The sequence below is a fragment of the Lytechinus variegatus genome, chromosome 4 (genome assembly GCF_018143015.1).
Source record: "Lytechinus variegatus isolate NC3 chromosome 4, Lvar_3.0, whole genome shotgun sequence".
In the NCBI taxonomy this organism is placed as follows: domain Eukaryota; kingdom Metazoa; phylum Echinodermata; class Echinoidea; order Temnopleuroida; family Toxopneustidae; genus Lytechinus; species Lytechinus variegatus.
Genome location: NC_054743.1, coordinates 27,021,167 through 27,045,189, shown reverse-complemented (window position 1 = coordinate 27,045,189; position 24,023 = coordinate 27,021,167). Strand labels below are relative to the sequence as shown.

Below are 24,023 nucleotides of genomic sequence, written 5' to 3'. Positions count from 1 at the left end.
TTAATGCAATGGGGCAGATTATCTCACTGTGTTTTGAACACTTTGCAAAAAAAAAATTGCTGCTCGATTGGTATTCTACAGTATGAAATAAACAATGCTAAACCAGGAAGCTGTTTGAAATGAGCATGAATGTTATTTTGGTTCAATACACACATGAACAGTACAATACGACAGTGTACTTTTAAACATCTCACAGGATGTTGCCCCAGGCTGGGGAAGGTTTCGTAAGGCATCTTAATATCTATTTTGTCTCACATCCTTTGTCCCAAAACCAGGATTTCAGTAGCTTGTGGAGACATACATGTAGATCTAGATCATCAGGTAGACCACTGACTTGTTGCAAAGTTACAGTGGACATGGTGAATTTTAAAACCCTATGAATCAGTTTTGAATACCCAATTAAAAAAAATTAAATTAATGTTTAAAAAGTGGTGAATTTAAATTCATCTCAATTCAATTCACAGACAGATTCCATGGAGCTGATGATTCTGTTTAGAAGTGGGAGTAATAATGACCTCTGACCCCTGGCTTTAACCAGCCAGTGGGGTGCCTGCATTCTTCGCAAATTGGGCAGTCACTGCGATATTGAGCAGTGCATTATTGAACAATATCACACTGTGTAATATACAGAAATGGGGGGGCGGGCAAAGCTTGGTCAACCCTACAGTAGGTCTAAATGCAGTAGCAGACTTGCAGTGAGCAAATGACATTTATTTCAATATCAAGAGCCTTTGAAATCAAAGTTAATATTTATCATGTGATCAAAAATATACATACATTGTGAATTATTTATGTAAAAGCAAGGCAAATATTAGAATAATGAAAACTACATAGGAATATGAGATGTGCAACTTTCCATTATAATAAGGCTTACATGGCAAATATTAACTGTAACCATCAATATGAAGTCTGTGGAATGCTTAAAAAAACTTCAAGCATCCTTCTCAAATCAGTAGGCCAATAGAACAAGTGACAAATCACATTGCATCATTGTTATCGATTTTAGCAAAATTTCTTTTTTCGGATGATGCCAATCAATGTTCTAAAAAAATAAATGTAATTGGAATAATTTCATTAAAAACAGAAACGCTTTAACGTTCACGAAATACACTTGGCAGGAGCTGAGGGTGATCTAGCCTCAACAGTTCCTGAAAAAAAAAATCCCCGATATAACCATTTTATAAATGAGATCATTTTTGAAGACCGGGAGGGGGGGATGTACATGTATGTTACACAAGTCAGGAGAAAGTATGACTTCGTCTTTCCAGAGTTGCACTTCAATGAAGACGCATACACAATATTAAACGCACAATCTTATTATGCAGTATTGCGCGTTGACCAACTGGCATGGTGATGCCTTTTATACTGCACGCAACAAGGCATTTAAGAGTGACTATCTTTCTGACCCCCCCCCCCCCCAAGCAAGGAAAATATCCTCCAACTATATGTACAGATTAAAGAGAGGAAGCCTCTTTGACAACAGCATTCTAGCATTCCCATTGTGTTATCTACCAGTATGATGATAGTTGAGGTTCAGCAATCGATTGATGCTTGCGGGATTCTTAAAAAAAGACGCAACTGACTTTTGGTAAAGTGCCCATACCGTGTGGACCTACAATGGATGTGTTGCATCGAGTTCTACAGTTATAACATTTACATGTCAATACAGCAGGAGCAGGCTGCCATTTTATTGGCTGCTTTATAGTATTTTATGATCATGGAGCAAAGTCGTGTCTTCATGTTGACATGTCAACAACTTTATTGAAGGGGAGGATGGCTGTAGAATCTGGACAAGCGATAGAGGTGTCCATGTGCAGGGGACTTCACAACATCATAGAGAATACTGTGCGAAACTGCAAGGCACATAGATCTGCAAAAATAAAAATTGCAAACTAAGTTTAACCAGGGTTGTTTTTGTTGTTATTGTTTGCAAATATTATTATTATTATACCCCTCCAAACAAAGTTTGAAGGGGGAATTTAGGAATCAGCGGCCGGTCGGACCGTTGCAAATCTTGCGCATGGAACTACTTCCTCAGTTTTTAACCAATTCTCATGAAACTTGGAACACATTGGCTTTGGGGTGAAGATGTGCAAGACACACTTTTCGCATGTGTCGGAAATTGTGTTGCCATGGTAACGGTATATTTTGGCAAAAATAAGGTACAAATCTTGCAATTCAACCACTTCCTCACTTTTTAACAATTCTCATGAAATTTGGTTCACACATTGGTCTTGAGGTATAAAAGATGTACAGGACATATTTTTTCATGATATTTTTCTCACACATATACATGTTGGTCTTGGGGTAAAGATGGGCAAGATATTTCTTTTTTCATGTGTTGGAAACTGCTGCCATGGTAATGGCATAGGGCGAGGGTGCTTGTATTGATCATCTTCAGTGATACATGTAGTTCTAGTTATTATTACTATTATCATTAAATTATTATTTATTATTAAGAATGTACTGTATATAACATTTATTGAAAATTTATTATTACATGTAGGTCAAATTTTGTATGTGTTTGAACACAGACAGTATCTTTTTAGCTTAATTACATTGTATTGCACCATACAAATCATCAGTATTATTGTCTCAGTATACAGTAAACATGATTCTGATTATCAAAGAGTTTGAAAGAGTTTCCGCCTTTCACTTGATATCTACACGCAGGTTGACTCCCCTTGTAGAGTAAGCCCATTGAAGCATGTCATTATTTATTCACCATTCCTCAATACAATAGGTAGAAGGTTGTACATGCTCTTGGACTTTGAGCCTTGAGTGTAAGCCTGCGTAGTACAGTACTGCTTGTATATTCTACCATATACATGCATGATAATTGAGGACAATTCTAATTCTTGCGCTGTAACATTGCAAAGAGTTTATTGCCTCATATCATGTGTATAAAGATTCTCAGTATGAATACATTGAAAACGAGCAATGGATTTTGAAATTCTTTTCCAAGTCAAGTTTAGGGCTGAATGCACACTCTCTTTCTTGAGAGATGGTCATAAGTTCAAAACATTATCAAAGTAAAATGTACTGTCAATATGCTGTTCTTTCATCTTCTATACATGAAGATTCATGAGCTCCCACCTGTCTGCCCATCCATCTCTTTCTTTTTTTTCCTCACATTTATGAAAGGAAGTTTGATGGATCAACTTCAAACTTTTTAATAGTTCACATGTTCATGAATATAGGGATTATGATTTGTTTTGGGGTATCAAGCTTGTACTTGCAATAAAATCCAAGAACCGTTCAAAAGGCCAACTTCAAATTTGGCTATAAATGTATATGTGATAATGACCTGATAATTTGGGGATCATGAGACCTCATGATCCCAAAATTGAATCAGGTCATTTGACCTGTCAAATGTCACAAAGGACCTTACTCATTAGGCCTGCCATTTACATTTTGGACTATTTCTTTCTGGCATGAGCCAAAGAATTTTGTTAGGGATCATCGAACTTAAACTTGGGTCATACTGAATTATGCCATGTCCTTTATCTGATTATTTTGGAGTTAGCAAAGTCCCTCAAGAAGCTACTTCTTTTTTTTACTTCTCTTTCTTCTTTCTTCTTCCCTACTTTTTTTACTGTGCTGCTCCATAATCCTTCCTTATTCCTTTTTTAACCCTTTTTTTCTTTTGATTATCCACCTTCCTCTCCTTCTCTCCCCCCCCCTTTCTCTTCACCCCAAAGTTTTCTGATACTAAGTTTCTTTTTACTACTGGTAAATAACACTTTATAATGTGTTTTGTTCTCTCACTCACTAGGTGGTTGCACAAGACCTGAGGAAAGACAACCCCCTTCAGTTCAAATTCAGAGTCAAATTCTACCCAGAAGAAGTAACAGAGGAGCTCATTCAAGAGATTACACAGGTATAAATCTATAGACTATAGCTTCCACACACACACACATTATCACAGAAAAAAAATACAGGGGGCTCTTGGCAATTTAGCCCTCGAAATTATTATTAATTTTTTATTATTTTATCTTGTGTGAGTGAATATACAGTGTTTTGATATCCAGTCTGTGTAATCCAAATCTGAGGAGTTAATGAAAACTCATCAGCCTGAAGGAGGGTGCACAAGACAATGAACCAGCTGAGCATAGCTCAGTCGGTTAGAGCACATGTTTCGGATAAGATCGTAGATCTCAGCGTGAGGGGTTCGAGTCCCGCTCATGCTGAAACGCATCCAACAAAAAATCTGATGCTACCTATATAGCGTTGTGTGTTAGCGTGCCTCACTACTGTATTCAGTGCAGGTGTGAATGCAGTTAGAAAACACTCCGTCCATTGGAAAGGACGCAAATGTTGGTCCCGTTTATAGGAGAGTCACAACCTATGCATGTTATGACCAATACACTGTTCGTCAAAGAGTAGGGTGTTCACCCAGTGTATTGCGCCTGCCGGCCCCCGGTACTACAATACTGCAAGAATGTTCAGGATTGAAGGAGGCAGTCAGCGTTGCTTGAAGAACTTGAAGAAAAGTCTACTACATGTACATGTAATAAATGCCCAAATTGCAGTAATAGATAATCAATAGGTTTGTACACCATCCTAGTTTGAACCAGAGATTTTGTACAATTGAATGTCTAATTCAGCTTTATTTGGTGAGGGTGTATAGGGGTCTGTCAGTCACTCTGTCTGGCCATATATTCTGCAAATCTTGTAGGAAGCGCAACTCCCTCGATTTCGTCCCAGTGCTCATGTGTAGCTAGCACAGTATTTGCGAGTTGAGACATTCAACTCGCAGACAAATAAATTGAATATACAAAATACATTCAATACATTGCCATGGTAACAAAATGTGGAATAATAAATAAGGGATAATTCTTGCAGAGCAAACTACTTAGTTTTGGCCAGTGTTCTTGGGACCAGGTACATGTAGGAGTACATGAACACACATTGGTCATAGAGTGAAGAGTACAAGACATATCCTGTAAGTGTACGATCTAGGGTATCTTTGATATTTTTTTGTTTTTATCTGTTGAAATTGAATAGGCCTTTATGTCCGACTGTACATGTAATAATGTATTTTTTTCTTCAACTTTTCTGTCATCAGCGGTTGTTCTTCCTGCAAATCAAAGAAGGTATCTTGAGTGATGAGGTCTACTGCCCACCAGAAACCTCTGTGTTGCTTGCATCATACGCAGCACAGGCTAAATATGGACCTCATAGTGCTTCAACAAAGGCTAGGCTAACAGAGGACACCAACATCCTACCTAAAAGGTAAGGCAATTCATGTAACATGTCGAGTGCCATCTAAGAGAGTTATATCTTGCAAAGTTTTGCCAGTTTCTGGAAACCTGTTATTTCGTTTCAAGCTTGATCTCAAACAGTAATTCCGTTTTGTCATCGAAATTGTACACAGCGAAGACATAGATCCCGTTCACAAAATTTAAATAAAAAATTTCCACATGAACATTGATGAACCAAAACAGATTTTCTGTTTTCATTTACAGATTAACAGGTAACCACTGCCCTACATATTAATAACGGCATGCAAAGACCTGTTCCACCAAAAGAATGCATCATTATCATTACTCATTGATTTGGTATAATAGTTGTCAACGCTCATCTCTGATACTTTAATAATACTAATGTTGCCAATTTGATGAATGAAACAGAGTAGAAAGAGCTTCAAATAATTCTGTGCATTGTACGTTTGTCTTTCAGAGTGATAGAACAGCACAAGATGACGAAGGAGCAGTGGTACGAACGTGTCTCAAATTGGCACCAAGAGCATCTGTCATTATCAAAGTAAGTCCTTGTTCTTTCACCTACCTTATTATTAGATTTCAAACAACTTGACCATGAAGGCCTAGCTGTTTTCTACTCATGTACTATGTGTTCAGTATACAAATAGCGAAAAGTACGAGATTTCTCATGAGGTGAAAGAAAGATGCTCTATTCAATGAGGCGTAGCTGAATAGATGAATAGAGCATCTCTTTCTTTCTCGTCAAAATCCAATATTGGATTTGATTAGCTCAAGTGAAGCCCTAATGGAATTACAGTATATTCATTATTATTCACATTGTGTGGAGTGGATTGTTTTTATGTATCAAGACTTAGCATCGCTACCATTTTTTTCTTCAATTTTTCTTTTGGACAGGGAGGATGCTATTACCGAGTATATGAAGATTGCACAGGATCTTGAGATGTATGGTGTCAATTACTTTGAAATCAGAAACAAGAAAGGTACTGATCTTTGGCTAGGAGTCGATGCGCTCGGATTGAATGTTTACGAGAAGGACGACAAGTATGTACACCCCTTCTTTAAGCACTTGCACACTATGCAGCATTGTACTTGTTCATTGTATAAGGGGGAAATGGTGAATAGAAATGCCTTGCTGATGGTGCCGTGGTAGGGAATTGAACCCAGGACTCGCATGTTTGGTATCAGGTGCCGTAGACCACTCGGCCAGGGCACCCCCATACATGATTAGCCTCCTGACTTTGAAACTTGGGTTGTGGGTTCAAATCGTAAACACGGTATGATTTCCTTCAGCAAGAAATTGATTTACATTGCGACGCACTCAACCCAGGGGAAGTAAATGGTACCTGGCAGGAATTTATTCCTTCAGAATGCTTGTGTGCTGTAAAAGGCTTGCTTGGTTAAAGCCAGGGTAATGATAACAGGGGTGTGAGAGTTCAGATTGTTATCTGATTTCAGAGTTTTTTTTTTTTCAGCTGAATTTCAGCTTATATTTGGCTTTCTTCTGTACAAAAAGTATGGGAGCTCTTTTTATTTAAGACTTTTTCAATACTCTTCAGCTTTTTTCAGATCTTTTTTATTTGTGACCACTCACACCCCTGTGATGATATTTTTTTAGATTTCAAGGAGGAAAACACATGAATATAGAATATATAAAAAAGATTTTATGTGATAAAACCATGCTGAGATTGGAGTTGAAAAAGATTGTTTTGCAAAAAAATATTAGATTGTCCTGAACTTACTAAACAAGTGTCGAAATATTCAGATTTAATTTGCATTATTAAAAATAAGATATTTGAATTTTCTTTGTGCATATGACATCATGTACATTGTAAAAGGTATTGTCAGAGATGTGCCAACTGCAAATTACCTACTCATGCAAGGGAATGTTGTCAGCCATTAAGTTGGCCTTGAGACAATGTCCGTGCATGAGGTCTATAAATTTCTAACTGAGTATGTACATGTTATTGCCACAGATTGACACCAAAGATTGGCTTCCCATGGAGTGAAATCAGAAACATCTCATTCAATGACAAGAAGTTTGTTATCAAGCCAATCGAGAAGAAAGCTCCGGTAAGTACATCAATTGACAGAAAGAACTTTATCTTCCAGATTATAGATTATGCCTTGGGTGTGTGTTTGCTTATTTTTGTGGCAGTCGACAGCGGAGATCATATTTCGGCCCATATAGGCCATTATTTTTATGGTTTAGCCATTTTCTCCTTAATTTTGTTCAAGCTCTTTGTTTTTTCTGCATTCAATCAAGTACTTTCATGGGTTGTTCGCCAATTTTGACAAGTTATGTATCATTTTAAAACTTAGGATGTGCCTTTTCAAACTCGCTAAAATCTCAGAATTCACTTTTGGCAACTTAATGTTGGTGATGGGATGGCTTGTCAATTTTAACTTTCCTGCATGGATCTTCCAAACCCCCATTTAGAAAGACATTTTACAAGATATTGTGTCATTGCAGATTCGTTGACTGTCGCGCCTGTTTCCTATGGCTTTTGACAGATTTCTATTCTGCATATAGTGATTCGCGGGTGCTTGTGCCTCTTTCACTATGTATTCTGTGAATGGGATCCCCAAGCACTCACGGACAATTAAAAGGGTCCACTAGTTAACATAAAGTTGATCATAGTAGCCTGCTTTGTTTTCTTTGTATATGAGGATCACATTTTTAAACTAGATCTACATGTACATTACGACACTTGGAGGATATGGGGACAAAGCCACATGGTTTGGATGGTTTGACTTTTTACATCCTGTCAAGAAAGTGCAGATACAATTGACATACCTGTCAATATTTCCCCTTTTTTTGTGACAGTTTATAAACAAAGTTACCCAAATAAAGAAAATATCGGGCAAAACACCCCTTGAAATGAATTATTTTTATCTAGAAGCCATCTGACATTAATCATTCAATGTCATTAATAAAGTTTGCTGTGAAAGAAAAATATTGCTCTTCATATTACGTTATTTCATTTATTTCTCGCCTGCATAGCAGAGCGAGACTTTAGGTGTCATCAGGTCTTATGATCAAGTCCAAAGGTCATTATGGGTCAATGAACTTTGACTATGTTGGGGTTTCAATATTGAAATCTTAACCAAGTTTAAGTTTTTGACATGTCATCTTAACTTTGGATGTATAAGGATGTCTTTCATGAATCCTTAAGATATGGGTAATCAACTGTCAGTGATCAACTGGATTGAGTTGCAGGTCACTTGATCAAGGTCAAAGGTCATATAGAGTCAATGAACTTTGACCATTTTGTGTTATCACTGTAAATAACTTAATGAAGGTTAAGATTTTGAATTTTCAGAGTAATTTTGAAAGTGTAGGTTCCTTATCCATAAAACTCAATATCTTGATGATCAATTGTCAGTAAAATGGATGTTCAGTATACTCAGCAATGGTCAACTCAAAGGTCATCTTGGGCTCAATAAACTGATATTAACTAAAGTTAATCATAATGTTACGATTATGAAATTTTTAAGTTTCTTAGTCAAGGTCAATCAACTTAGGGATTTATCATAAAATTGTATTTTTTCCTTTTTATGAAAAAGATAATGCATCTGTCATGTAATTGAAAGTCAGCCCTGCTACCCTATTGCATTGTGTGATGCAGGCAAGACTGCCAGAAGCATTCCACTTGTTATTTGTTTAAATCGTGTCTAATATTATAAAAATAAATACTAAAACACTATTTTCCATTATCTTAAAGATATAAAAGCATATGATAATCTCTCACAAGTGTTTGGAGATTGCCTTTCCCTCAACTATACTCTGTTTTATTTGACAGGACTTTGTTTTCTACGCTTCTCGGTTGCGAATCAACAAGAGAATCCTTGCCTTGTGTATGGGCAACCATGAACTTTACATGCGCAGACGTAAGCCAGATACCATAGAGGTGCAACAGATGAAGGCACAAGCAAAGGAAGAGAAGCAAGCCAAAAAATTGGAAAGGTAGACAACTCTCCTTGTGTTTTATTACTTATTTTCCATTATTGTAATGATGGCTATATAATTCAGTTAATGATATAAGATAAAGCAAGAATAGGTGTTACAGATATGTCTTCTTGTGTTTTGTCCCGTGTCCTGTTATATTTGGGAGACATGGTTTCGAAGTAAAAGAAGCATTCATCATCATCATACCATCAACACTATCATCACAAATATCACCATCACCACCTTCATAATCATGATCAGCATCACCACGACCACTATCATCATAATCACCATCATAATAATCATTATCAGCATCATCATTATCAGTGTCATCATAGTCGTCCTCATCATTGGCAGCATCAGCATCATCACAAGTTTTTATTTTAGGGCTGTACTAATCCATGGCTATCTATGTGATGTTATTTTACAGAGAGCAGCTAGCTATTGAGATGAAGAAGAGACAGGAAACTGAGGAGAAATACAAACGATTACAACAACAAATACGTGAGAAAGAATTAGCTGAGGAGAAGAACAGAGAAGGTTAGCTAAACGAAATTTATTCTGTTTCTAAATTCAAACAATGGATATGTTTTTGTTTGTTTGTTTTTTTTGTCTCATGTGCATAGTAGATATGCACGAATAGAAAGGTTTTGCATATTTAATGAGCTGGTGGCAGATCAAACACCTTTTATTAAATACAACAAATAAAAAAACACATTTAGGGTTAAATGTCACAATTTAAAGATATTAGCAATTAATTTCTTGTAACTTTTGTTATACAGTCTTGTATTTTACATCTGTCTCTATAAAAGATTTTAGGCAGTCACTGATGAAAGAAAACACCGTAATTACTTGGCCCTGATTATTTAATTCCTATTCACTTCATGACTGTTACGACTTTTGCATTTTATGTTTAAATCACAGATTTGAAACGTTGGGAAGAGGAATCAAGAGCAATGCAAGAGAAATTGAAGCAGCAGCAGATGGAATCAGAAGAATATCAAAGCAAGGTGGCTGCAATGGAAATGCAAATGAATGAGGCAACCCTTGAAAGGGAGATGACCGCTCAAGAGAAGGAAGAAATGAGAGCAAGAGTAGAGGCATTAGCAGAAGAGAAAGCACGCTTGGAACAAAGTCGAGAAGAGTCGTTAAAAGAATCGGCTGAATTTGCAGAGAAGGTAATCACTGTTCCTTGGCCTTATACAGGGGTGTGAGAATTCAGATTCTTATCTGATTTCAGATTTTTTTTGTTTTTCATTTTCAGCTTATTTTGGGCTTTCCTCTGTGCAAAGAATATGAGAGGTCTTTCTTTTTCAGACTTTTTCTACACTCTTCAGCTTTATTCATTTTTTTGTGTGTGACCACTCACACCCCTGCTTATATCAGTTACCCAGCTCAGCTCGGGGAGTCCAATTGCTCGGCTTAAACTGTATACCACCAGGGGAAGAAGGGGGGGGGGGATGAGTCCGAAGTTCCGTTTACTTTTGCACTTGAGTGTGAGACAAAAGATTGCTTTTACCACATGAACTGAAAATCACATTTTAGGCTGTCTGTGGTCCTTATGATGTTGCAGATATATTTGAGGCCAAAAGTTTATATACACACATGGAATTCAGCGAAATTTGTTCGCTTGCCAAACATTGAAAATTTACTATATCTTCAGAAATATATAGACTACCATGACAAATTTGGTATCAAATGAAAGGGTGTATGAAGCTCTTTAACATGACTGGGATGCCGTTGCGATTTAAGTATATTTTAGGTGGAATTTTTTGAAGAAAGAGAGTGATCTTTGTGCCAAATGTATTCTATTTGTTATATCTTCAAACATTGTTTCAAAGAAGTATATAAATGGAAAATCTATGATTTATATTACATTTTCTATCATGATGTGAACACTGAACAAAAAAGTGTAGTCTGAAATGTTTTTGTTGAGAATTAACTAGCACAAATATGAAAAGTTTTTGTCAAGTTTTTATTTTTAATTTGTCTAAAATATGAATATTTCTGGAGGAAATCACACCTAATCATTTTTCAGCTCCTGATGACAAAGCAATGTGATGAAGGGGCATGACATACTCATTTGTTTGATATCAAATTTGTCATGATAGCACAAATATTTCATAAGATTTGGTGAATTTTATGATGTTGGGCAAATGTCAACTTTTCATTGAACTTCTTGGGTGTATGTATACTTCTGGCCTCAATGGTATATATATTTAATGAGTATTTTCCAGGATAGAACGATATCATATTGAATAGGTCCAGAAAAATGCGCGAAATTTCATTCACATATGGCAAAAACAATGAGCAAGTGAATTTTCCATGAAGAAATGGACCCTTGTCTCCATGATTTTGGATGTCCGTTGATATTCAAAATATTTTGGGATTTTCCGCCGAGTTTATTGCCGTGATATATGTTTGTTTTGACAGTTGAGGTTGTCACAGGAGAGGGAAAGGGAGCTCCAAGAAGCACAGGAGGCAGCCGCTGCTCAGCATGCTGCTCAACTAGCTGCTCAACGAGAGGCTCAACAATTAATTCCTAAAGACGAAGGTGAAGAAGATGAACAAGATCACGAATTGGAAGTACAGCAGGATGACAACAATGATTTAGATGATAAAGAATCCTATCTTCCAGATAAGCATCTCATAGACAAATTACAGGTAATTTGCTAGTGAATCAGGGGTTACAAGCCCATCAGGGAATTAAAAAAAAAAATTCAGGGAAAAATAAGGGAATTTGATTTTTACAAATACCTTAAATCAGGGAAAATTGCTTCAAATGAGGAAAAAATCAGGGAATTTTGATCAGCTCAACAGTCGAAAGCAGGGTAGTCAGTTTGACTCTGTTATATTGTTGTACATATCAAAACAACATCCATTGAATGACTGGTTATGGTGGTACTAACTAGTTTTACATTATTCTTTTTTATACCGAAAATAATTCACTGCGGCAACTTAGAAAACATGCGAAACTGGGAATGGGTTTTAAACATTTATCAGGGAGTTTTTTTTCAATTCATCAGGGAATTTTGTTTTCTTGAAAAGCTGGAAACCCTGTGAATTCTACCAACAAACAATAAGAACAATTGATATCAACTCAATCTATACTCATTGCAATCCAAAATTGCCCCAGCTCTTGCCTGTTATTGATTTGGCCCTTTTTCAAAGTTTACTGTTCCCATTTATCACCTGAACATAAATGTTTGCCAAGAATTGCAAATATGAAATAAGCACTCTTGTGTGTTTTTGAATATTTGATAAATTTTTCTCAAACCTTCACCAATATTTTTACATTTTCTTCTGCTGTCTTTACATTAAAGTTTTTGTCTGGATTAAGTTCCCCTTTAACTTTAATACACAAGCAGTAGAAGCTTGTATATATTATTCTGTTAACTATTAGTAATAGTTTGTGAGTTTTCTGCCCAAATGTCATCATACCCATTACTTAAAAATCAACTCGATAAAATTCCTTCATGACAGAAACTTCAGTCGGAGTTGCAGGCCATGAAGGATGAAAGCAAGGGTGAAGATAGGTATGACAAGATACATCAGGAGAACATCAGAGCAGGGCGTGACAAATATCAGACGTTGAGAAACATCCGAAGCGGGAACACCCGGCAACGTATCGACACTTTCGAGAATATATAAGTAATCAAACATCTATGAAGTAAGTTAGTCATAAATCTGTTCATAATCATGTCTCCTGGGGGGCGTTTCATGAAAGGACTTGTCGGACGTTTTATCCGACAAGTCCCATTTTATCCGAGAGTTACCATAGGAACAGTGCCTCTCAGCCAATCAAAATCGTGGAAAGATGTCAGATCTGACAACTTTTCGGATGAAAATATTGATGAAACGCTCCCCTGGGGTGTATTTAGCAACAATCTACAAAAGTTAGTTGGAAGTTTTGTATGTTAACATGAGCAAGATGTTTTATGATGAGCTCAAACAACGAGCAGTAATTTCCTGAGTAATCTTCAACGACTGGGCTAATGTGATGCCTTAGAAGACCATGTGATCATAATGAAAATCGCTTTGCACATTACACATGGCATAATCCTCGTAACTCTAAGATCAAATATCTAAACAAATCTCAGTACAATTTTGTTATGGTACGTTTTAATCAAAGGTTCTCTCCAAAATTAAAGTACCTGACTTACATGTAGGTAGGTACAACAATAGATTATAAGCTCACCTGCCGTGGCTATTGCTGGTCCATTGTCGCAAAATCTCATACATTGTAATGACATGAAATGACAGTGCGGATCTTTCATGTGTGGATTTTTATGCCCGAGTCATTACGTTCGTTAAGAAAAACGTTCATACACTCCATTATTAAATTGGCACTTACAGTTAACCATTGGGGGTAACCCAAAAAATAAAAACTTTCTGAAAATTTCAAGAAACTTAACATAGTTTGAGAACTTTCAAGAAAATGTTGAGTATTTACCTCTTTCTTGACGCTGATAGATTATTTTACGATGTGACACTTAACACCATGATAGCCTACGCATGGGACTAATGTAGTCCCATACGTAAACTTTTTAGGGTTAACAGTTTATAGAAGAACAAATCTTTATGTATGCTTAATTGGATTGACCACAACTTGTGATTAGTTTTGAAAATCAATTGTGTGGTTGACCCTTGGCTTTGTAGTTTGGGACCAATCGCTAAATCCACTTTTTCTTTTTTTTTTTTTTTTATGCAGAGAGAACTCAGGATGTATCAGCAGCATTGGCATGGATGTAGCGTTGGTCCTGTAACACAAATCATACTGATCAATTACAATCCTGATATTTACAAGTGATTGCATTGAACATTGTTCGTAAAACAAACGCAAATATCAACTGTACTAGCAACCAGTAAATTTTATGTTTGTACAGTGCCCTGATAAATACGTTAATTTTGGAGGGGGGACACATGTTGTTAGTAAAGTTACATATGACCTTCAGACGAGTGGGATATAAAGTGCTAAAACTTGAACCGAATTTTTTTTTTTGATGTTTGAAGGAAACTAATCTATACTACTGAGCCTTTTTAGATCATGGCTTATACCACCATGATTATCTCAAGTCAACACACACTCCAAAAATATCCTATGGTTATTGTTTAAAAACCCAGCAAAGCATCAGCACATTAAATCAAAGTTATTATTATATCTATGGCTGTGACATTTTTGTTGAGCAGTGGCTTCAAAATGTAATTCATAGGATATTTGCATTATATGACTCCCTTTCAGTGAGAACGACTGGACCTCTGATCTATACAGTCAAAATGCTAGCTTTTGATCTTAAAAAAAAGTATGTCATCTCGCCTCGTCAATAAAACTAATGATAATGATAATGATGATTTATGTTTAAGCCTATCTTAACTGGGCTATTTTAACCAGTATGACCCCCCCCCTCTCTCAGATCTCGGCCGCTGATCACGCGATAGCCGTGCAAATTTGCACACGCGAAGAGCCGTATCGTAACTACAAGACTGTACGGTAAATTTTCAACAAATGTATTTTTCGTAATTATGCAAATAAGCCTATGAAATTTGCCCTAAGTTTGTTTTTTGGGGTATGTTTTTGCCTTTAACTAAATTTATATAGCTAGTAGAATGCTAATATTTGGTGGGAGTATCAATTATTACATTTCTGACAAAAATCTACCAAAAAATTGCAAAGATATAATTAATTTCTTTATGTATTTTATTGTACTTATAATTCTTATGTATTTTTTTTCAAACCTTTGTTTTTTCCTATGAACTTTGTCTGGGACCCTTTTGCGATCATAAATAGCCTAAAATAAATCCATTTAAACCAACAGAGTAAAAATAATCATACATTTATGATTTTTGGTTGAATAACACAATTTGCTTTACTTTGTACACAGAATCACAATTTTGACCAATTTCGGGTCTGACATGCACCTACAAAATGTTTTGTAATTTCAGAACCGCGTACCCGGGCATCGCAAACTTGGTCTAAAAAGATGCGCAAGACTTGAAAGTAAAAAGTCAGCGAGCCGCGTGGTAAAAAAAATTGCGCGACGGCGTAATGACAAAATTTGTCCCCCCGTTTAATAAGGGTTAAAGCAAAATAGTCCTTGTTATAAATCTTATAAAAAGACCATGTCTGTATATGTACTGTATGATTAGAAAGACTATATGAATGGCTGAAATTATTGAGCGGTAAAATTACTCGGTGCGTAACTAGCAAATGTGTCATGTATATTAATATCATAGTGTTAACCTTAAAAACCTAGTTTATTATATATTGATGTTACAGTTGGCTTAACATCCATTGATAATCATGATTATACGATACGTTGGTAAATTGCTTTGTCTGCACTTGTCACGCTTGGCATGGTAATGGGTGTCTGTAGCCGAGGTATTAGATTTAAACCAAAAATCCAGAGCTTGGTATTTTCATCGTAATTAGGGAAAAAAAGACATAATATCTTCAGCTTTCACTGGAGAGATGAGATGATTATAATTTGCTGACCCACAGAACTGTGAGAAGAGGTGGAAATAACTGTAATAGAGTTGCATGATGTGGAAGCAGCTAATCTCTCGGGCTCCTACATTGCTGGCCATAGGGAGAGGGAATGAAGACTCCATCTTGGATCACCCAATGGCATCAGAATTACCCTCGAGTGCCGATTGTATTAGATATTGCCTTGAAACAGATATTTATCATAAATTAGTGAGATTTCTTCAGAAAGGTGAGAAACGTTACTTTCCCTTAACATTCCACTTTAGTCGTGGTAAAGGGTCCTTCGTGATTGGTTGTGCGACAGTTTGCTTCAATGTGCTGCACACGCAGTCGCAACGGTTGCAATAGTCGTACCACTAGTCGTCGGAAGACCCAGTTGTGATTCTTTGTTTTGTAGACAGGTATGGAGGAAAGCTTGTTGGTTTATTTTCTGCTTTGATAAGTTGGTGAAAATAGAGTGTAACTTGTGTGAATATATATATAAAGGGCGTAGCATTTTAAATGGCTTTCATATAAAATGGTTGATAAGAACCAAGTGCCTTGGCCTTAAAAAAGCTTCTGTATAACATGCAGCTATGGGGCTAGTATTTTGAGTTTTGTACAAAGAACTGCATTCACCCTCAACTTACACATAATGTTGTATATAACATGTATTTAATGGCACACTCTTGTACAACAAATTTCATAAGAGCTAATGGAGATCATAATTGCTGATTGTAGTAGTGATGGTTCTGGTTTTAGTGTATGCTAATATATGGTGCTGTATTGAAGTTTGGGTCAATTTTAAAATCTCTTCAATCCTACTTGCATTTTTATTTTCATGCGTATAATCTTTGCTTTGTCTTGGATTATCCAACACCTATATGATACTTAATAGATTAATAGCTCAGCAGCAGCACCAAATTCATCTTTGAAGTTGACGTATTCTAGTAAGATCTCATCAGTCTTATGATTGAAACCATGCAATCATATGATGTGATTGTATTTTATGTTCTCAACAATTTTTTGTTGAAGTCATGTAATCGTGTTTTGAATGCAATTCATTGTTCCTGTCAGTCTTGCTGGTGCAACATCAAAGTTATCATCAATCTTGTGATTTTAATTAATGTGAACTTATATCATGATGTGATATGAAATCAGTGTAATGATCAATCATTTTATTATTCATGTGATCATGAATCATGTGATAAGTCATGTGACTATAAAGTCATGACAATCCAACAGAGTGTCAAGCAGATAGAAGGATGATTGCAATCAAGCATAATCCCTCTGAGAATTAAACAAAATCAAATGAAATACGACGGGTGTCATAAACTTAAATGTTTAGAGTAAAAATACATATTTCCAAATGAATGAGAACCATATTGAGTTTGTGAAGCCGGTGAAGATGTACTTAAATAACATGGGTTTACTTATTGATTTGATACATATACCTGTTGCCTGTATTCTTTAGAACACAACAATATATTGCGTTTTGTACAATCTTATACAAAGAGGTATTCAGAGCTTGATATTTTGTATTTAAATTGTTTAACAAGTAATGGCCATTTTTTTTAATGATTGAGTAAATATATTTGTTGTCGCTCTAGTTGCAAAAGCATATACTTTTTATATGAATGCTAGATTATTTTCCTTCAATTATGTGGCGTTAGATTGGCTAAGCTAATTTGTATATTTTAGGGTTGATGAAAAGAAATTTAATTTTTTTAGAGGTATACTGTATATGTATATGAATTAAATATCAAAATTAAGTAGGTGTATTATTAATAGACTGCACATTTACCATATTCATGCTATATTTTATGTCCAGCTTCAGTTATTTACAGAAAATATCACCATACATTTTCATGTAGTGTAAATTATTATTTTCTAGACAGTTTTGTCATTAATTTTAGGTTTATTTTGTTGTTTTTTTGTTTTTCACTTTAGTTTAAACAGAAAAAGAGCTGTATAGAGAAAAAAAGAGTAATGACAGTTCCCATATATTATACTTGTACATGGAAATCATTCACATAGAGATTATACTGTATCATATCTTTTATATCATTTGTGTTTATTAAACATCGATGGAGTAAGGAAAGGGAAGATAGGATTTTAAAGTGGATATTCAGCATCTATCCTGAAAGAATGTTTATTGCACTGTATACGCAAGGTGTGAGGTAAAATGCATATCATCGACTGTCATGTTGTATCAAAATCAACGAAAGTGATCAGGAGGATAATCAATGAAACAATCGCTTAGTATTCATACAACAAATAACTTTGGGTTATAGCTGTACAAACTATTAAGTTAATATACCCTGGTGGGTGTTTTCATAAAGTTGTTCGTAAGTTACGAATGAATCTATGCTCAACTGGAACCCTTTCTTGTGCTAAAGGGTCCCTAAGTAGGGAGGTATTGGTACCTTGGAACATATTTCAGTCGTGTGTGATGTCATGCATAAATGTACCATCAGCTTTATGAAACACCGACCAGTTTGTCGGTTCAGGAATTAAGTTCACTGGGTACTTAATAAAAAGTACTAATATATATATCACAGTACTGTAACATATCTAGTTAAAATGAACATTTTTTGAGAAAATCCATTCTTAATTTGCAAACATTACGTGATACAGTACATTTATCTCGTAGATTTTTTTGTTTATTTTTTTCATAAGTATATTTAACTATTGCTGATAAAGAAATAATTTGGAATTGAAAAAAAAAAAGTGAAATAAATATAATTATTGAGTTAAGCGACAGTACTTATGTAATTGTAGGCACTTCCACATGTAATGTGAATCGTTCATATTTAATTATAAAGTTTACAAAAAAAGAAATCATTTGTATGAATGATGTAGGTTGGATATAATATAGGAGTGATCGAGATGAAATGTAATCGTGTCAGATAATTGCATTGAAATAAATCACCTTTCAATGAGCTGGTCATCTGTGGTGTCTTTACTGTGTAAGCGTGCTTAATCCTAAAGAGGCTGACTGAGGAGGGGGGGGGGGGGATATTCAGCCTATGCCTACGTCGGCATATGCTGGCTAAAACGTTCTGGGTCCCTTTTCATAAGACATAATATATTTGCAATAACAGTTCAAAGCTCCTCCAATCTGATTGGCTGATAGTACATTTGTTGTTATTATAACAGGTCTTTATGAAATGGGGATCCTGGGGGCGTTTCATGAAAGGACTTGCCGGACGTTTTATCCGACAAGTCCCATTTTATCCGACAGTTACCATAGTAACAGTACCTCTCAGCCAATCAACATCAGAGAAAGACGTCAGATCTGACAACTTGTCGGATGAAAATGTTGATGAAACACTCCCCAGGTGTCACAATAAAGGAATAAAAATGTAAAAGGTGTACATTTTGTGTGTGTTGCGGGGAGCGAACTGACCCAACCCTGAATATGAAGAGCTCGTCAAAACATACTTTGGTGATAATAAATCATAGCTATTAGTGCAGAGAATGAATTAGCTTGAAATGAAGGGAAACTAAAATAATAGAGGATAAGTGCTTGTATTGCTGCAAGGTAACATGAATGTATGTAGTAATTTAAAGTTGGCCTGTATCACTAGACTATTCTACTCAGAATGTTGCATTATGGGTAAGGAAACTAGTCAGATTTGAATAGTTGAGGACTTTGGTGGTGATATTGCTAGTTCTTCAAAAGAAAGCCCATGGATTGGGTATGAACTGAGCAATGAATACACAGAGAATGACAGAGGGTGGGAGAGAAACGTGTGTAGAGGATGAATGAATATAGTATTTTATTATTTTTTTTTTGCTGTTTAGAATAAAGAGAAGATAAAGAGGTTAAAATAACGATTGATTTTACTTTATATTTCAATCAGTTACATCTCTGGGAGACATCGTCTCCACATACAAATTTATCGCAAAGACTGTCTTGGGCCTGGGCTGAATTGACCTCGAATATATAATTGTTTTAATGTTCATTTTTTTTACATGGGTAATCATTCCTTGGCTTCAGTGGCACAAAGCAGGTCATTCACCAATGCATATAAATAATAATAGCTGGATTTATAAAGTGCTTTTTGCCAGAGGATACAAAGCGCTGCTATCATTATGCATAATGATAATCTGCAATTTAAACAATAACATAAAACATTAAAAAGGACGATAATACGAATCTTCAGTGACTGAAATGTGACACTTTTATTGAAAAAAAAGAACGATGACGTTTGAATGTATAGAAAAGATAGTACATCACTTTTCTGTCAGATTTTAGTACAGTAATTTGAAACAAGCTTACAAACATCCCCCATGTAACGTGTCATGCGAACTGTATCAACAAATGAAATGTACGACCAAGTTGCCAATAAAGCACCATATATCAATATCATTGCGACGAGGCATTACGAGTAATTGGCTGTTAACTCGGGACCCGTTGCATAAATAGTTGTGATCAAATTGCAACTCTAACGCTACTTGACTTTCAGCCAATGAAACACACGTAATAGGGACCTGCGCGATTGATTCCTTGGTTGCGTTTAAACCACAACTGTTGATGCAACGGCCCCTGGAAAGCTCCAACCTCGTATGCCAAAAATAAAATAAATTAATAAATAAACAAAAACAACTCTCCAGATTGTCATTAAATATCTTAACAACTGATGACGGGGATTCGAACCCCACACAGTGGCGTAACGTGGGGGAGGTGGGCTTTTGTCGAAAGTTCGTGGCCGACCGGGACAGCATCGGAATATCTTGACTGTTAACAACGACATATGTGCAATTGTTCGTCCGGTGCAAATCTTCGGATCATCTGCTGTCCCAGCCCACCAACTTTCGACAAAAGCCTCTCAGCTCTTCAATGTGATTTTAATTGCATTTTCAAAGGAATCGATGCGTTTGTAGAGTTTCCCCGTACTATATGCGAAAACTACACCTAGTGGCGGATCTACGGAGTTAAGGATGCAGTACGTCGCAGCTCATCGTTTATGGGTCAAACCAATTGGTCAGACCCCCTCCTTTAATAGCAAAAAAACGAGACTCGCCCCTGCCGAATGATACTTTACAACCCAGAGACCTATCCACAGGACCACTCACATCAGAACGGGGCGGAAGGTGTCCACAAAGTTTAACCCATTAACCATGGTCAGGAAAGACTGGTAACCCATTTGGGGGCTAAATTAAATACCCCCTATAAAATCGTTTCACATGGGAGTGACTCTCCTGTATCCCTCAAATTTTGATTTACCTGGTATTTTGCCGCAGAGAACGTGCATGCATCGTTAAAAAATAACAATTTGGAGCTTTTCCATCGGAGCAATTTTCGCCGGAGCAAATGTCATGGAGCTGCAACCAGTGCACAGTACTAGCCCCAATGATTTTAACGAGGTTCCATGACATTTGCTCCGACGACAATTACTCTGAAGGAAAATCTGCACGCGGTAAGCCAACATAATACTTACCTCCATGCATACACTGTAAAAACTGCGGTGTTAAAACTGACACCAATTGGTGTTAATAGAGGACCACACCCTGAAGTGTTAAAATTACACCCTAGGGATTAAACACAACACCAAAGAGTGTAAATGTAACAACAAAGGTGTTGTAATAACACCTATAGGTGTAAAACTAACACCACCAATTTAACACCGGTGTAAAATAACTGGTGTGGTCCTCTATGTACACCGGTTAACACCACAGTTTTTGCTGTGTAATAAACCCTAATTCCTATCTTTACATTATTCTGAACCAAACACTCTATTACAATCCTAACTCTAACCCTATGTCCTCTGAGATATTAAGACCAGAGTAAATGTCTTGGGAGCAAATTGTGGATTTGGTACAAGGTAAATTCTTAAAAAGAACGATAATAACTTAGAAATAAAATACAAACTAAAATATATGATTCAAAGCACACGGTAATACAATTTAGTACAATTACAATCAATAATAATGCACATAATAATTACATGAGTATAAAAATTAAACAATACAATAATCATTTCAATATACTCTTAAAAAACAAGTAAGAGTGTCACGATTCACTGAAAAGAGTGAATTGCGAGAAAATTACGAGTGGATGTTTTGGATTGAGTGAAAATTTTTATCATTTTCATTAAAAGTTCACTCCAAATTTGTCCGTTCTTCATTCACTGCTCACAAAGAATTCCCACAGTTTTTCGAGTGTTTATAAGCATGCAGACATAGCTTCACAGTACTGATATAGAGACGTGCCCATGAATAAATAATTTATCACCGTCGTAAACTAATTTTCACAAACATGCAAGCTGGATCCACATCGAGCCATAGTGCACCTATATGACATGCATTTAAAAAACACACATTTTTTATTAAAAAGAATAAGGTACAGTAGAATGATTTTAAAGGTTTGCAGTTGTTAAATGCCAATGACCAATCAAAATCATGGTTGCTTACGCACTTTGTTAAAAAGGCAGACCAGGAACCAATCGGGGTAGTTGTTTCATAATGACTGGCAAATCAATCACATACGGGCCCCATATAATGATTTAAATTCTATTGGCGAGGTGAAGATGCGAATTATGACCCAATTAAAATCATTCGAATCAAACACTTCTATACAAATCAATTTAAAGGCCAAATTAACCCCAGAAAAAAATATTGACTTGAATCACTCGAGAAAAACCATAACAAGTATAACGTTGAAAATTTCAACAAAATGTGGTGTAATATAAGCTAGTTAAGATGTTTTAAAGTTTCGCTTATTTTTTAATATGCACAACTCAGCGATATGCAAATGAGAGTGTTGTTGATTTCCCTCACTATTTGTTTTGTTTTTATTGTTTGAATTATGCGATATTTCAATTTGTAAAGATTTGACAATAATGACCAAGTTGACTGAACTACAAAATGTAAAAACAATGTTTCACATAATAATGAGAAAATCAAAATATCTCATAAATCATACAAAAGATATAGTGAGTAAGTAGTGTACCCTAATTTACATACTGACCAGGATGAGCATGAAAAATGTTTTGTGAAATAAAGTGAAAATTCGAAATGGCATAACTTTCTTATTTTACATCCGATTGTAGTGAAATTTTCAGTGTTATACTTAATTGATTTTTCTTTTTATTCAGATCATTTTTCTGTTGGGATGGACTTGTCCTTTAAGTACTTTAACGAAGTACAAATTATGATATCTAGATCAGTCTTGAGAGGTAAATCTTGGTAACGTTCCATTTCATTATTTTATTCTGATATTTTCTTGTATGGATTTTAAATCTGCAGCTCCCGTGCATGACTTGCAAAGAGAGAAAAAAATGCTTTAAATCGCAAATACTACACAGTTCTTATAACAAACTAAAGTCTTTCATTTTATTCCTACGAATCAAAGTCACTCAGAGTGTTATATTCGATAGATCGCGCAATATTGATATTCACTATTATTATTACAATATTCACTATATCACATAAAAATAACAAATCTGTTGTTATCAATTGATCTAATATTAGACGGTAAATCTTATGCATTCTCTTAAAAAATATTATTTATGGCAAGAATTGTTGTGCTTTCAAGATGAATAAAAAGTACAAATGATTAAATAACTCAAGTTATTAATATTATAAAGGTTTATTATATTATAACACTATAATAATTTAACAGCACAATGAATTAGTGTTAAACGGAAAGAAATCCCTGTATGGAAAAACCTTGATTCCTCTAGGGGCGGCCCAACAAATTGGAAGGGAAGCGAGGATCGACCCCACCCTAAAATTTTCAAGTGATTAGAAAGGAAGCAAAATATAGACGAAGTGAAAAGAGTATGGAACTGTATATATCATTCAGATAAAATGAAAACATATCACATGCATCGCCTAACAGTTAAGAGTCCAACGGATTGCAAGAATAGGCCTACATGATTGAAGATGATCGTTTTGTTATTGGCACTTACACAATTTACATCAAACATAATGCTATGAAAATACTTTAACCAACTGAGAGAAATATAAAACAGCGCAAATATACAGATATTTTGCTATTTTTTGGAAGAATAGTGACAAATTTTATCTTATTCTACACTCTTAAAACAAATCAGTCATTGACGAAACCAGCAGTAGTCAGCTGGGTGTACTGCAACTGATATGTGTAGTCACATTTCTGACATATATTCTAGTCAGAAACAACTCTGTTCTAAGTAAAATACGACTAGAAAATAGTTAAATATGACTAGAATAACAGTTGCACACAGCTGATCCTATTAACTAGTCATTTTTGACTGATTTTTTTTAAGAGTGTATACAATCAAGTTCGTATACTTAAGTCAATCTCGAGTCAAGGCAATCAAACTTTTCGACCTAATTTCTTAAAGACAAGGAAGGGGGCCTGGGCAAATCCTTGATAAAGCAGCATCCGGGAAAGCAC

General features: G+C 35.6%; 1 protein-coding gene across 1 annotated transcript in view; it reads left to right on the top strand.

Annotated features, from left to right (window-relative positions):
• The window catches only part of LOC121413730 (moesin-like), a 29,232-nt gene extending 14,797 nt beyond the window's left edge, over positions 1–14,435 (top strand). Inside the window, exons 5-15 of the mRNA XM_041606658.1 lie at positions 3,776–3,880; positions 5,069–5,235; positions 5,683–5,766; positions 6,120–6,266; positions 7,199–7,295; positions 9,026–9,189; positions 9,602–9,711; positions 10,096–10,349; positions 11,605–11,835; positions 12,655–12,841; positions 13,883–14,435. Of these exons, the coding sequence (XP_041462592.1) occupies positions 3,776–3,880; positions 5,069–5,235; positions 5,683–5,766; positions 6,120–6,266; positions 7,199–7,295; positions 9,026–9,189; positions 9,602–9,711; positions 10,096–10,349; positions 11,605–11,835; positions 12,655–12,822 (1,527 nt within the window). The 3' untranslated portion in view covers positions 12,823–12,841; positions 13,883–14,435. The remainder of the gene's footprint in view (positions 1–3,775; positions 3,881–5,068; positions 5,236–5,682; positions 5,767–6,119; positions 6,267–7,198; positions 7,296–9,025; positions 9,190–9,601; positions 9,712–10,095; positions 10,350–11,604; positions 11,836–12,654; positions 12,842–13,882) is intronic.
• Positions 14,436–24,023: the final 9,588 nt, after the last annotated feature.